The 14,743-nt window shown below is 41.6% G+C and overlaps 1 protein-coding gene across 1 annotated transcript in view; it reads left to right on the top strand.

The window, feature by feature from the left end:
- Window positions 1–12,180, top strand: part of FER1L6 (fer-1 like family member 6) — a 74,512-nt gene extending 62,332 nt beyond the window's left edge. Inside the window, exons 38-42 of the mRNA XM_013302347.3 lie at window positions 929–1,027; window positions 3,451–3,692; window positions 4,038–4,201; window positions 6,916–7,016; window positions 11,667–12,180. Coding sequence (XP_013157801.2) covers window positions 929–1,027; window positions 3,451–3,692; window positions 4,038–4,201; window positions 6,916–7,016; window positions 11,667–11,847 — 787 coding nt within the window. The 3' untranslated portion in view covers window positions 11,848–12,180. The remainder of the gene's footprint in view (window positions 1–928; window positions 1,028–3,450; window positions 3,693–4,037; window positions 4,202–6,915; window positions 7,017–11,666) is intronic.
- Window positions 12,181–14,743: the final 2,563 nt, after the last annotated feature.

Genomic DNA, 14,743 nt, shown 5'->3' with positions numbered 1-14,743 from the left:
TTCTTGTTGACAGTCTTCAACTGAACAAGACTCTGACGGAGCACTGCAGATGAAAGTTTCTTTGGTTAGTGCAGAGGCTTGATTTTCATGGTTGACACCTCCTTAAGAGCTCCATTACCTAGGGTATCTGGTAACTTCTAGGGCAAACTGCTTCACATCTGAGGCTGAGGCTATTTCCGAGACAACACGTTACATCAGAAAAATCGTATGTTGGTTTTCTCAAACATAGGGGTTTTTTATTTTATTTTGCAGACCATACAATGACTCAAGGCATACCTAAATTTTTGAGTATCAATTTTTTTATCTCACCTGCAACATCTGTATTTCACTTTGTATTTCTAGAGCTTTGGATGGCCACCATAAATGTCTGTATATAGGGAGTGGAAAGGATGGGAAAACATTAATTCCTTTTACTGTTGCTTCTAAAGATGATTGTGCTTGCTTACATGAAAATATCTCTAAACAGTGCCTTTTAATGCACTGCATTGCACCAAAAATAATGGGTTTAGGCATTTCTTCAGAAAAGCACCTCTGAGGGAACTCTGTTTTTTATTGGCAAACTGCTGGCTGTTTTGGAGACTGATTCGATGATGTTGTTCAGATCAGCTTTGCTTTATTTCACTTCAGCATTTTTGTGAAAAGAAATGAAAAGGAACAGGCACACAAAAAGCAAGGAATTTTCCATCCCTCCAAAGCTGGCAGTGACTCCGCTGTCATTCAGCATATTCCAAGAGTTGAGAGGAGCTACTATCCCCACTCTATCTCTAGACTTTTTTAAACAGAAGAGGCCTGAGGCTCTTTTTTTAAAAGTTTTGCACAGATACAACATTTCTCACTTCATAAAACCATGATTTGATAGAAGTTTACATTAGTGTCTGACCAGAGCTTAAGTATATGCAGTCATACTTTCTTCTCTTTTCTTTTCCAGCTACGAACTGAGGGTAATAATCTGGAATACAGAGGATGTAATTCTAGAAGATGAAAATATCTTCACGGGGCAAAAATCAAGTGATATCTATGTAAAAGGGTAAGTTCTTCAGGACTTGTTTTCATAAGAACATGTAATATTTCATTCAAAAATCAGACAAAAAAGTTATGTTGTTGAGAATATCCAATAAGCTATTTCTGTGACCTGGGCATTTTGCTCTAAATGCCTGCCTAAATTACTCAGCTGTATTGCATACTGCTTTTTTTTTTGCTTTTTTTTTTTTTTTTCTGTTCTTAAAATCAAGTCACTGTAAAATGACACTATTTGTTCTTTCCCGCTCAGGCAGAGATGGCACAAGAAGAGAACCAAGCCCACGGTTTAGCAAAATAAAATACTTAGAGAATTTGAACTGTAAGAGTTTCCACAGCTGCAGGGAGATCTGGCATAATCAGAGAAAAGGGAATTATGAACATATCAGAAACGAGAAATCAGATGTTTGCCAGGTTATTTCTATTGGAAATATTTTCTAAACTTCATGTAGGGAGCATGTGTGGGTGAATGACCATGGCCATGCTGGGAGGAACATCATGTGTGCTTTCTGCTCTCCGCCTCCTTCCTGCTGCAGACAAAATGTCTGCCACAGCTTCACAGATGTAACTGGGATAATCAGTAAACCATATCAAATAACAGAAATGAAAAGGGAGAGAGCAAAAGGGAAGCTTGACACTCAGACCAGCTTTTTCCTGAGATTTTAGCAGGTTACTTCCTAAAATTACTTGCCTGTTTTGGAGTACTGCTTTGCACCTTTTGCTTCTGAGCAGGATTTGGATGCAGGTACCAGAAAGGCTTGGGGGGAAATTATGGTATAAGTGTTAGTAGGAAATATTGGAAATCTCAGATGCAAGATTGGTCATAGATTTCTTGCTGTGTTTCCACTGCTAGAGAGTGAGATTAATATGCCAGTATGAATTGTGTCATTGTGGAGTCCTGGAAAAATCTGAATTTGTAGAGTGCTAGGCTTATGGCAACATGAATTTCCCTAAAAAGTTGTTTCAGGATTGCCAAAGACTAAATGCAAAGAGCTGGGGGAGGGAGCACTGGGACTGATGGAGCAGGGAAAGGAGGATGTTTTCCACCTTGCAGGTTCTGAAAATCATGTGAATGCAATAAGAAATCCAAAGTAAGCGTAAGACAGGGCAATCTGGTAGCAGCTCTTACTTCTGTTTAGGGTATACCTACCTGCATTTTACCAGGCAAACTTGCATTAGCTCTGACCGAGCTGTGTGGGGCACCAGGAACAGTACCACTCCTTTGGAGTGGGTGATACTAACCCAGGTAAAGCAGGTGCTAATACAGCCGTACGGCCCCCAGCGTGCCACAAGTGCAGTTACTGCATGCACTGGCTGAGCAAACCTCCCCTTGTAGTTCCCTGAGAGGAGCTGCTCTTAAATCACTGGTGTTTACACAGATATGTCCAACTTAGCAATAAACTAATGTGTTCAGAGCAGTAGCAGAGTAGCTCTGAGAGTGAAAAATTGAGGGAATAACTAGGAGCCAGCCTTTGGGCTGAGCTGTGTGATAACATGAGGACATCACTATCAATGCCAGAGCAGTGTGACAGGGAGTGGAAAACTTTTTAATTTTGTGCCTTTATGATGAAGACGCAAATCTCATTGTGTTCAGACATTGCATGTGGCACTGGATCTGTCCCCGGGCATGGATTTGCACTGGGGGACATGCCATGCTTGGGATTATTACTGTTTTTCCTGATTCCTTTTTGAAATAATGAGGCTTGCAAGGGAAAAGCCACACTTTGGATGTAGCACCAAAAAATGCTAATCTTTACTCAAGCTGTGATAAACTATCTTCACAGCTAAAATATATCTAGCTGGATCGTTACCTCAGTGGAGCTCTCCAGAAGAGAAGATTATGTTTAGGAAAGTGTTGTCCTTTTGTACCGTAGCATTGCACATCAGATCTTGTGCACACTGTAGCAGAAACCAAGAGGAAATCATAAGAAAAAAGAGAGACCTTTTCAGCCATACTTTCACCATGTTTATACCCCCAAACAGCAGCTGCAAACAATTTAGACTCTAATACCGAGCACTAAAATCAGTCTTTGACGCTGACACATTATTTATTAGTGTGGCACAACATGAATGCTGGGTGGTAAGTGGTGGGCAAATGACTGATTCTGTCTTTGTCAGTCCCAAAGAAGACAGACTTTTGGCCAAGAGCAAATTCCAACTGGTATTTTGGGGTCTGATCAAAATAGAAATCATATTCTCACTCTTGGCTTTTGGTCATCACTGGCCATTGCTGCAGCCTGTGCCATGGTGGGGAGGTGGTGGCTGAGATCCCGGAGCCAGGGCTGTTGGTGCATGTCGCAGTCCTGAACGGTGTGTTGCCTCTGACTGATTAGGTAGGAATTAGTAAATGATCACGCTTGTAACCAAATAATGGCAACCATAATTCAAGCTCCCCTGGTGACAGCAGTGCTTTCCACTGTGTGCTTGCTACAGATGGATAAAGGGCCTGGAAGAGGACAAGCAGGAGACAGATGTACATTACAACTCCTTGACAGGAGAGGGTAACTTCAACTGGCGCTTTGTGTTCCCGTTCCACTATCTCCCAGCAGAGAAACAAGTGGTGGTTAGTAAAAGAGAAAACATATTTTCCTTGGAAAAGTCAGAGCGCAAAATACCTGCTGAGCTGGTTCTTCAGGTGTGGGACTTTGAAACCCTCTCTTCAGATGATTTCTTGGGTAAGTATGCAATGGATCTGCCTGAACATCACTGGAGGTCTTGCCAGACCTGTGTTTTGTAGAGGTACATACAGAGAGGTGTCTGAGACCCAACTTTTTGCTTGTCTTTCTCTGAAGCACTACATTGTAAACTTAGACATTTCTTGGAGAGGGAATAATTAGGAACTCAGATAAGACAATGCCAGGGCAACACAAATGAACAACTGACAGTACAGAGAGATCCCCAGCTCTGAAGCTTGGGCCCAAGCTGCTGCATTGCTCCATGTATCTCATTTGGAAGCCACTGTTTGAATGCCTTTGTGTCTTTCTGGTTTCTGAGTCTTGTCACATTCCTTCTCCCTCCAGGCACGCTTGAACTGAACCTGAATGGATTCCCTCGAGCAGCAAAGACAGCCAAGAGCTGTGACCTAGACATAGTTGTGGCAGCAAGTGCAGAAAACAAGATCTCCATATTTCAGCAGAAGCGCGTCAGGGGCTGGTGGCCTTTTATCAAAGCTGGGGAGCTCACGGTAAGCAGCTCGCTACAGATGAACAGCTTTTCTCTGGGACCGATATGCTCTGCTAAGGTCCTGAGACAGACAGGTGCTAATTTTGGATATGGTATCTGAAGAAGAATCACCACTGGCAAGCCATAGGGCTCCTCTAAATGGTTTAGTGGTTCCCCATAGATCTGGTTCAGATCATCCCAGGCAACCAGAGCACTTCGTACTTGTTCCTTGCTTTCTTCCACTGTTCATTGCCCAGCACAGTGGATGGGTAGAGTAGAAAATCAGGTGTTTACAGACAACTTTGTCAGCTGAGGAAATCCTGGGAGGAATCTCACCTGCGTATTTATTTCTTTACTATTTATTTCTCACTCCAACTAGGGCAAAGGAACAGATTTTGGAACCTGCCATTATTCTCCTTGACAGTGACACATCTCAACTAGAAAGAGCACAGCCCCTGTGTGCTCAATAAGCCAATTTTTTTCTGGTTTAGTGGCAGGATACAATTGGTATAAAGGAATGCAAAGGGCAATGCAGCTTCCCCCAAACTCTACAAGACTTGTTATGTTTAGAAGTATCCTCCTAGGAAGAATATAAATGCTGCCCCAGAAGTTTTCATTTACCCCAAATCTCTAGCATAACAAGGCTTACAGGAGTGTGTAAATCTCACTCAGCATGTACCTAGCCATTTTTCTCAGGGGTTTCTGCTGCAGCTTCCCTTCATAATGTTGTAGTGCTTTCTGTGTATAATCTGGAGCTACTGGAATACTGAATTGGATAATGAAATACAGAAATTCTCAGTGTTTAAAACAACTTCTCAATTTTTCCTGTCTTTAAGGCCTCTTTGTACTGTTACAGCAGTATAGGGATTCTCAGTGTAAATGAAAGACAACTCTGATCCTCTGTTTCCTAGGTGGAGTGCATATATCTAGGCATGAAGTACATTCTGATGATTAACTCTGCACATGATCTTTGGGGTATGTCTATATGAAAAAGAGCATGAAGCAGAGCTGTGTGAGCTAGTAAAGAAACCCAAGCTGGTGTGCTCACGTGGCCACAGAGTACTTTGGGAGCTTGGACCTGAACCCAGGCATCCTGACAGTCCAGTCCAGGGATTAGTGTGGTTGAAGTCTCTTTAGGTGCATCCAGATCCCTTTGGGGATGCGCACCAAGAGCTACAAGCTGCCTTCCTGTAGCATAGCCCTCTACAAATTCACCTGCTTTGGCCCTTCTCCCTCCCTCCCTCTCTAGCCTTCCATTGATTCTCCAAGGGTTTTCCTAAACCTCACCCTTCCTTCATATTTCTGTCCATTCCAGCAAGAAGAATGCTTTAATAAAAAGTGCCATCTTCAAGTTAATTGCCTTCTTCAGATTGCAGATGACTGCATACTTAGTGAATGGACTCTGCTCCCAAATCCCTGCTTTACCTCCATTTTCTCAGCCCTAGTACAGTTGATTCTTTCTCCCAGTCCACTTTCATCTATTGATCTCCTAGTCTTCCACACTGATCCCTTTTATCTGCATCCTTCTTTCAGCCCAGTTCTGTGCTGAATCCCAGCCATTAGCCATAGATTAACCCTCTAGTTTTTGATATCCACGAAGGTATGGGGTAGGAAAATAACAAACAAATGAAATGCCATTTGTCTGGTTTTCATCCATCACAGCAGATTTTATGAAGCTGATTTGATTTACCCACTCTTAATCATTACTAGAATCTTTAAATCTCTGAAATATTTTATTATTTTTTTTCTTTAGCCTAATTGAATCTATAGTGGCAATAGTACTGAAGAACATTACCTGAAAGAACAGGGAAAAGAGAGCACATCCCTGTAACCTAACACAGACAGAAATATAAACAGATTTGTTGCTGTAAATGAAAAACAGATTTTTAATCCATATTTAGGAAGCTCTAGTTTCCATAGCAGAAACCACAGTTGATACTATGAGTCCAAATAACTCATATTACATATTTCTAAGGCAAGGCATAGCAGACATGACCTTTTAAATGTGCTAATATTTTATTAGTCACTCAACAAGTTTTAATGGCTTGTTACAGTGAAAACAAGCAGTAAATCAATAGTTAAATCACATTATGACTTTTCTGAATTCTAGAAATTATCAGTAAGTTGGGGCTGAACAAAGTTCTCCTTTTGTCACAGCTCTGAGTATCATCTTCTGGCCATTCGTCAAGAAAATTGACTGAATCCATCTGACAGACCACTATTCCTTTACTCTGAACAGAGCTCTAGGACTGCATGATATTTTCTGCACATAGATCTCACTTCTACCCACCTTCCTTTTGTGAGCTGAGACCCCACAGCTCAACTGCTCCAGCACTTGTGACTGGCTGAATTTCCTCCCTGTTGGTGGGCTACACCTGACCCATGTCGGAAACACAGCTTCCAGCTCGGCAATTCAGCTCACCCAGGTGTGCAATAGATAGAAGACAGGTCTTCTTGGATTAATTATGTTATAGTTTAGGAAACAGAAAACATATTTATGGGTCTGGAAGAAAACACCCTACCTCTCTTTCCTCTTGGTCCTTGAACATAAGTCAGAACTTGGTGCCTGCATTTCCTTTGTGCTTTTTCTTTAATTGCAAAAAATTTATCTTATTTTCTTTAATCAATTTCCTTTGCCCTTGGCTGGTTCCATAATTTCTCCACAAGCCAAATCCTGGTGTGATTTACTAATAATAACCTAGGACTGGATGCTTATGTATGATCTCTCTGATCCAGGGCAAGGTGGAAGCTGAGTTTCACCTAGTCACAGCAGAAGAAGCTGAGAAGAATCCTGTAGGAAAAGCTCGAAAGGAGCCCGAGCCCTTGGAAAAACCACAGTGAGTAAGAACATACTCATTAAATGAACTTGTGAAGGGGAATTCAGCAGGAGATGTGAAAGGTCAGGTCTCCTTGCTTCTCTGCTGGCTTTTCTCCTCTTTCCTGCTGTAACCTTGAGCAAGCCATTTGTCCAACTTGTGCATTGCCTTGCTGCTGGCATTTGTAGCTGGCACCACCTTCCAGGTTAGATTAAATGCTGTCCTCTGCAAGCCCAAATAAATAGCATTGCTGAATGTTTGTCCTCAGCTAGAGTTCACATGTGAGCTCATTCCATAGCTGACCTGGCACGTGATAATCTCTTAAGCCATCATAACTTATGCATACACACAACACCTCACTTTGGCCACCTATAGAGATCAGATGAATTCTATTTATTAGATTAATCATAGAATCATTTTGGTTGGAAAAGATCTTTAAGATCATCAAGTCCAACCGTTAACCCAGCACTGCCAAGTTCATCACTAAACCACGTCCCTAAGTGCCACATCTACACGTCTTTCAAATACCTCCAGGGATGGTGACTCAACCACCTCCCTGGGAAGCCTGGTCCAATGCTTGGCAACCCTTGCAGGGAAGAAATTTTTCCTAATATCCAATCTAAACCTCCCCTGGTGCAACTTGATGTAATTTTGTCTTGTCCTATTGCTTGTTATCTGGGAGAAGAGACCGACCCCCACCTGGCTACAGCCCCCTGTCAGGGAGTTGCAGACAGCGAGAAGGTCCCCCCTCAGCCTCCTTTTCTCCAGGCTAAATACCCCCAGTTCCCTCAGCTGCTCCTCATCAGACTTGTTCTCTAGACTCTTCACCAGCCCCGCTGCCCATCTCTGGACACACTCCAACACCTCAATGTCCCTTGAAGTGAGTGGCCCAAAAATGAAGATATTTTAGGTGTGGCCTCACCAGTGCCAAGTACAGGGGGACAGTCCTGCTGGCCACACTGTTTTGGATACAAACCAGGGTGCTGTTGGCCTTCTTGGCCACCTGGGCACACAGCTGGCTCATGCTCAGCCAGCAGTTGATCGCCATTCCCAGGTCCTTTCCCCCCAGTCAGCTTCCCAGCTGCTCTGCCCCAGCCTGTAGTGCTGCCTGGGGTTGGTTGACCCAAATGTGGGAGCCAGCCCTAAGCCTTCTTGAACCTTATACAACTGGCCTCAGCTCAGCCTGTCTAGAGCCCTCTGTAGAGCCTTCATGTTTATGTGCTTTAAAATGACTGTATGAAGTATTTCCTATGTCATTTGTTTGTTTGGGGCTTTTTAATTATGAGAACCTCGGATATTAGGGAAAAAATTCACTGAAAGGGTTGTCAAGCATAGGGACAGGCTGCCCAGGGAAGTGGCTGAGTCACCATCCCTTCAGGCATTTAAAAGATGTGTAGAGATGGTGCTTAGAAACATGGTTTAGTGTTGGACTTGGTAGTGTTAACAGTTGGACTCCATGATCTCAAAGGTCTTTTCCAACCTAAATGATTCTGTGATTCTAAGAATTATCTGCACACATTTAAAGATGTCTTAGTTTCTGTGTGTCAGTGGAAAACTGACCTCTGCATACATCTCTCTATCTTTGCATAAATTAATCACTTGCAGATGAAGGTCATAAAACGTGAAAACCAGGTCATTCAGGAATGATACAACTTTAACAAATCTATCTCTAATTTTTTTGTACTTCATAATCAAAGAATGAAGATGCTTATTTTTCATCATAAAACTTTTTAAGTGGTTTAACAAAGGCAGATGATCTAGAAGAAGCATTTTATCTTTCAATATTTGTCACATTAAAAAAATACTACGGGCTGAGATTTTTGCATTCAAAAAAAACATATCTCTAATCTGTTTTGGCTCACGCACTTTGTCCTACTAAAGTAACGAGCTAGATTTTTTTAGAAAAAAGAGAGTAATTGATGTTGTATTTCCTGCTACCAAAAATCAATTGCTAATCATAATGGTAATCATTGCATGTTCTGTTTAATTTTGTTGTTTTGATATATATCTCAGGATAAACACAAAAAAGGATAAAATAGCATAAAGGTGGAATTGCCAATACTCGTACAAAGGTTATAAATTTAGCCTGTAAATTAAAGGTATCAGAGGCTTGTTGAAAATTAACCTTGGAAAGACTTTGATTAATCATATCACCCAACATCTTTATCCAAAAGTAGGATGATTCATGCCTGACAGATGTCTGCCTGAAAGATTCCCAGCAATGGAAGCTAAAGCACTGTCTTACAGAGGAGAGAGGACTGGGGTAGCTCTGAAATACATGTGGTGGGAAGCAGTCAGCCAAGGCAGTTTTAAGAGCGAGTGTTGTATGTAACAGGAGGATTACATGTGCAGGTTGTCAGCAGCATGCACAAAGGCATCATGTAATTTTCCTCTCATTTTTTCAGGCCCAGCCCACGCACCTCAGGGCCATTTTATCTGCAAATGGGCCAAGAGGTTGTCACTAACCTTGGAGGTCCCTTCTCTGCTGTGCAGCTGGCCTCCAGGTGTTTTGACCCAAAGCCACAAAACCAGAGCCTCCCTCAGGATCTTGCACTAGAGAGGCTCCACACCTAGGTTTTTATGATGAAATACACAGCCAACACATGGCTTAACCCAGTTCTACTCTTAATTGAGATGTATGCCTCAACTGAAATTAGTTTCACTTAACATTACCTGTTTCAGAAGCAAGCCATTCAGGCTCCTTCTGTAGCTGCTCAAGTACAGGTGGGGTAGTCATCCCATTTACTTAACACACACACCTTAAGATGGATCTGGGGAAAGAGATGAATTATCCTCCAGAAGGTCCTTCCTCTCCACATACAGACAGCTCACAACTCACCAGGCTGAACACCCAAGTTTTAAAGTTAAGCAAAATAAATCCTAAGTGGTGTTGCTAAAGCAACACCAGCACGTGGATAGTAAATACTATTTTAGCTAGACCCTCACTGGAAAGGAAATAAACTATAACTGAAGGCATTACATACCCCAGGTCCATAAAGCTGGTATTAAAATTTGCCATCTCACTGCCCCCAAGTGATGAAATATGATGTGGTTCATGCATGCAGAGTAGTCAGAATCAACAGAGAGAACAGATAAATGTTTCTGAACTTCAAATGAGTTCTCCAGGAAGAAGTGGATCTCAAGGAACTTCGTGTCAGCACGTCCATATATCTATGCCAATACTAAAGGTTCACTTTTTTTTTTTGCTAATCATGGAGGCTCACACATCAAATTTTTCAGATTGTTTTACATAATTAATTTTTTAAATTAAGAAACAAAATACTTTCAAACCCAAAATTACCTTAAGAAACTACAAGAGAGTAACAGACTCTTTAATGTACCGGAGCAAAGGTGGACAAAAATTAAATGTCTGGGAACTAAAGAAAAACATGCAAATGAAAAATAAAGTGCCGTGACTGTAAAGCACCACAAGGATATCCATCTCTTCATCTCTGCCAATCAAGAAAGGGTGCTTTTGCAGATGCAGTCTTTATAATAAATACGCTGCTATAGCTGATAGGGAATTCTATTGCCTATGTTGCAAAGAAACAAATTAAATGAGCAAGTCTGGCTTCTCCCCTCCCCCTCCCGTCTTTAAAGGTTATGAAAAGCCCTTAAGGAGTTGAACACACAGACTAATGGTTTTGTTACTCAAGGCTGCGATTCAATAAGTACTCTTTAGTGCATACATTTTTTTAATAATTCCTTTTAACCTGGAAGGGTTATTTCTTGATTTATTTCTGAGTCTACTTCAGAATAACACACAGTCTTTATTTAAAAGATATTCAGCTAGTCTTTTTAGATTTACAGACTTTGTTACATTGGCATTCACTTCCACAGGCTAAATGCTGAATTCTCCAGGTGACTAAGACATTGCTTGAATTCCTTCAACAGGAGAGACTACACCAACATTTTCCCTAAGGAGAACATAGTTTTCCTCTCTGTATGCAACCAGCTTTGCTGTACAGTGTGAAGAAACTCCTTGTTAAGGAGGAGAATATGACATGGGGTAACATTTGGAAAAAAGTTAGGATCATGGATGCAGATATTCTCCACCAGAAGAAGGTGGCTTTTCTTTAGTACCCAGGCAAACTACCTAGGTTTTGGGTTTCCTTCAGCTCCCTGTTTCAGAAGGCCTGCTTTAAATTTCTTCTGAAAATGTGCTGTTTTGGCCCATATGGCAGACCTGAGCTGGCTCTGACTGCTATGGCACTATGACTCACTGAGCAATCGGATGTTTTTGTAGTGCCACATTTTTCAAATGCTTTTTTCAACTTTCCTTTTCAAATGCTAAATTCCTTGCAATGACCAGAAGGCTTTTGTTCTCAAGTTCAAGATGTCTGTATTTCTTCTTAAGGATTTATCATAGTCTTGTCTGTAATTTTGAACCCCTTATCCTGCCTTAAATTGGAGTAGTTATGAAGAGTGAACTGGAATTTCATTCTGAGTGGTTTGTGGATCTTGGGCTGTGGAATGGATGGAAGAAGATTGACCCAATAGTATGTGAAACTCGAAGTTCCCTCTAAACTCTTTAGTGTGTTCCTAGGAGTTAAAGGTCCTTTTCAGACTCAAATATGTATTTTGCAGCATGGTCGCTTTGGAAACAGCTGGATCTGCTTTTACAAAAGTTCTTCTTTTTTTTTTTTTTTTTTTTTTCTCCTTCCCCCTTAGCCGACCAGACACATCCTTCTCTTGGTTTGTAAATCCTTTCAAGTGTTTGTATCACCTGATCTGGAGAAATTACAAGAAGTACATCATCATCGGCATAATTCTGCTTATACTCACTGTCTTCCTGGTGCTCTTCATCTACACACTGCCAGGTGCGATCAGTCATAGGATAGTTCTAGGATGAGCGTAGGTTATGGCTCTCACTGTAACCAATCATATACAAACACTCCAGTTAAAAATAAAATTCAGGCATACAGAATTAATCAACCTGAAACATCTCATTCCTTGTAAAAAGAAAACATAACTATTCTTACCAGAAACTGGAACTCTCTTGGAATATTTTAATGTCTTCTTTGGCTGCTCATTCAGACTCAGCCTTAATGTACATCTTCATTAATATACTGCTGCAGCTTCATTGAAAATGGAAGTTTGATTCTGCACCTGAAACTGAGTTTGAAAGTAAATTCCTCGATGCTATGGAGAAACTGATTTCTCAGTCAAGTGTTTATTACAGACAAGTGATTAAATATTAACAGCAAAATCTGTATACAAAGATAAATGTTAGTTCAGTCTTTGCATAGTTTTGTAATTATTTGAACTGTTTTTCAATGACCTTATAAAGGCATGATTATTTTGGGATAAAAGGTTTATTAAAAAAAGCTAAAGTTAAATTGTCTCATTTGCTGTCACGTGCAGCATTCATCCTGCACCTCTCAGTAGGAGCTCTGTGCTCACGCACTTATAAATGAGGTAAGTGTTGGTGATGGGGAAGGTAGAAACAGAGATGGGAAGAACTTGTTTCAGCTGGAGTTTGAAAGTGCTGAAGGTCGCAGGAGGGATCAGGAAGATCCCTCAGCCACAGGCACTGTGGTAGCAAATGATCCTTGTAAAGGAGAGGGAACAGGGAGAATCTTGCTGCTTGACAAAGAAAGGGAAAGAGGAATGGAAAAGAAAAGGGCTGCAGAGTGGAACAAATCATGGAAGATTAAAGAAAATAAGGAACAAAACCTTACACAGCTGTCAATGTGAAAATCCTCATCTACTGAGGAACACAGAAAACGCTGCAGCCTGTGTCATGCACAAAGCAAAGCTTGATAACTTAATGATCCCACTTGGCCTTAAAATGAGTGATTATGAATCTGAAGTAGCTATAGCAATCTTCTCTAGTCTCATCCATGGTTAGACATGTTGTAAAGGTGACCTTTGAGAAAACGCTTTCTATCACGCTCCACTTACACAAAGTGGGAGTACCCTTTGCAAATTTTAGGCAAGAAAAAGAAATCCTAGAAATGCTGATAGTTCTGCCAAGCTCAGGGTGCAGGAGTAGAAATGTAGGCATCTGCATCATTCTCAGAGGCCACTTCTATGGGAAGCCTGTGTGGTGCCGCTTGTACCTGGCCTGTTAAGGCTATGCAAAGAGCTCCTGTGATCCCCTCTGGCCTACAAAACAGGTAATTGCATTTTTCTGAAAATGGATCTCAGTGAAACTTCCACAGAGTAAATATTTTACATTTAAGAAGCATTTTAGAGCTTGGTTTCGATGGGATGAATTGCTCTAAAAGTGCCTCTGCCTCATTCCACTGACAGTAGAGGCAGATGGCTAAAGGCAGGCTGAAAGCATCCCATCCCCACCTCATCCAGCAGATTGTGACTTAGTATTTCTTCTGAATTTCACATTCTAAGGATACAATAAATATAACTAAATTATTTGGGTATGTTAATAATTGCTTTACAACGAGACATGTGGCAAAGGGCCACATTGGGTTTTTGCTTTCAGGCTATTTACCTTTAGAAGTGTATTTGATATGACTAAGAAGTCAGAACACAAATGGTTGAATCTGCTCTCATCAAATGTATCAGTGCAAGGCAGCGATGTGGAAAGGTGCCCAAGTCCCTCTGTCTCCTATCACTCTGCTCTGTGCCCTCGTCTGGTACAGTCTCTGCTTACACAGCATGTGTGACACATTCCTCTGAAGCCACTTGTTTGTCGATTTTTCCCTATTTGCAGCTAAGCCTGTATGAAACAGAAAAGAAAACGTTATTTCTCCTAATGTGTCTTACCACACCATAAATATTGTAAATGCAATTTAAAACTTCCAATAAGAGCAAAAGAAAATATTTTGGTGCAAAAGGTGGGAGATAAATTATGACAACCAGAGTATGTTGTGACAGCCATAAAAGCAATGGTTCTGATTTTTTTCCCAGTGTGTCAGGGAAGTAGGCCTGATCCTGCATGGCAGCTGCTGAGTCCATCTGTCCTTACTCTGCTTGTTTGCCCTTGTTGCCAGGACTGTGGCTTGAGCACCCAACCCATGCCGGAGGGTCCTCCTGCACGGCTCCAGGCCCAAGCCTTGGCTCTGGCCCCAGCAACAAGCACGCAGTGGCAGAAGTTCTCTTAGGACAAGATGGATTAAACAACATCTCCCTCCAAGTCCTAGTCTGAGTCTGGATGAGCAGGGACCATGCAAAGACCTGTGTCCCTTCATTCCTTGCATCCCAGTGCAAAGAGCCATCTCCTTCACCTCCTGCTGCCCCTAGGGTCTTCAGTCCCCTGCAGCACAATCATTCCTGAGCCCCTTGTATTGCTGAACACAGAGATTCCTTTACCCCTGCATAGCCCTGCAGCCTGGGCTAAAAAGGGTACCACACAGCCGAAACACAAGCAAGATAACTCTTCCACAACTCTCAAACCGCCTATCATTACACTCAACAAATGTAGGCTGAGCTGGACAGCATTGTCATATGGACAAAGCTAAATCAAATACCTTTTCATCATCTTCCAGATGGCTGCAAAGTAGCTGGAGAGGTAGGGCTGTCAGTAAATATTACAGAGACGAAATATAGCAGTACTCAATGCTGGACTACTCATATAGATGACAGATGTTATGGTTTTGCATCTTAAATGAATTTATGGTGACATGGGCTTTGTGGTTAATAGGCAGTGAGGAGTGAGGTTTATAGCAAGGATTGTTGTTATTGTCAAAGGCTCTTACCTATTTCATACAAGAAGACGGGATCCTTGTCCTGAGCAGTTATCTCAACATTAGTCTACAATTATACTGGCTCAATTTTGAGGCCAG

Source organism: Falco peregrinus, chromosome 3 (assembly GCF_023634155.1).
Source record: "Falco peregrinus isolate bFalPer1 chromosome 3, bFalPer1.pri, whole genome shotgun sequence".
Taxonomy (NCBI): Eukaryota; Metazoa; Chordata; class Aves; order Falconiformes; family Falconidae; genus Falco; species Falco peregrinus.
Note: the sequence above shows the minus strand (reverse complement) of the source record. Positions and strands in the feature narration are given on the sequence as shown.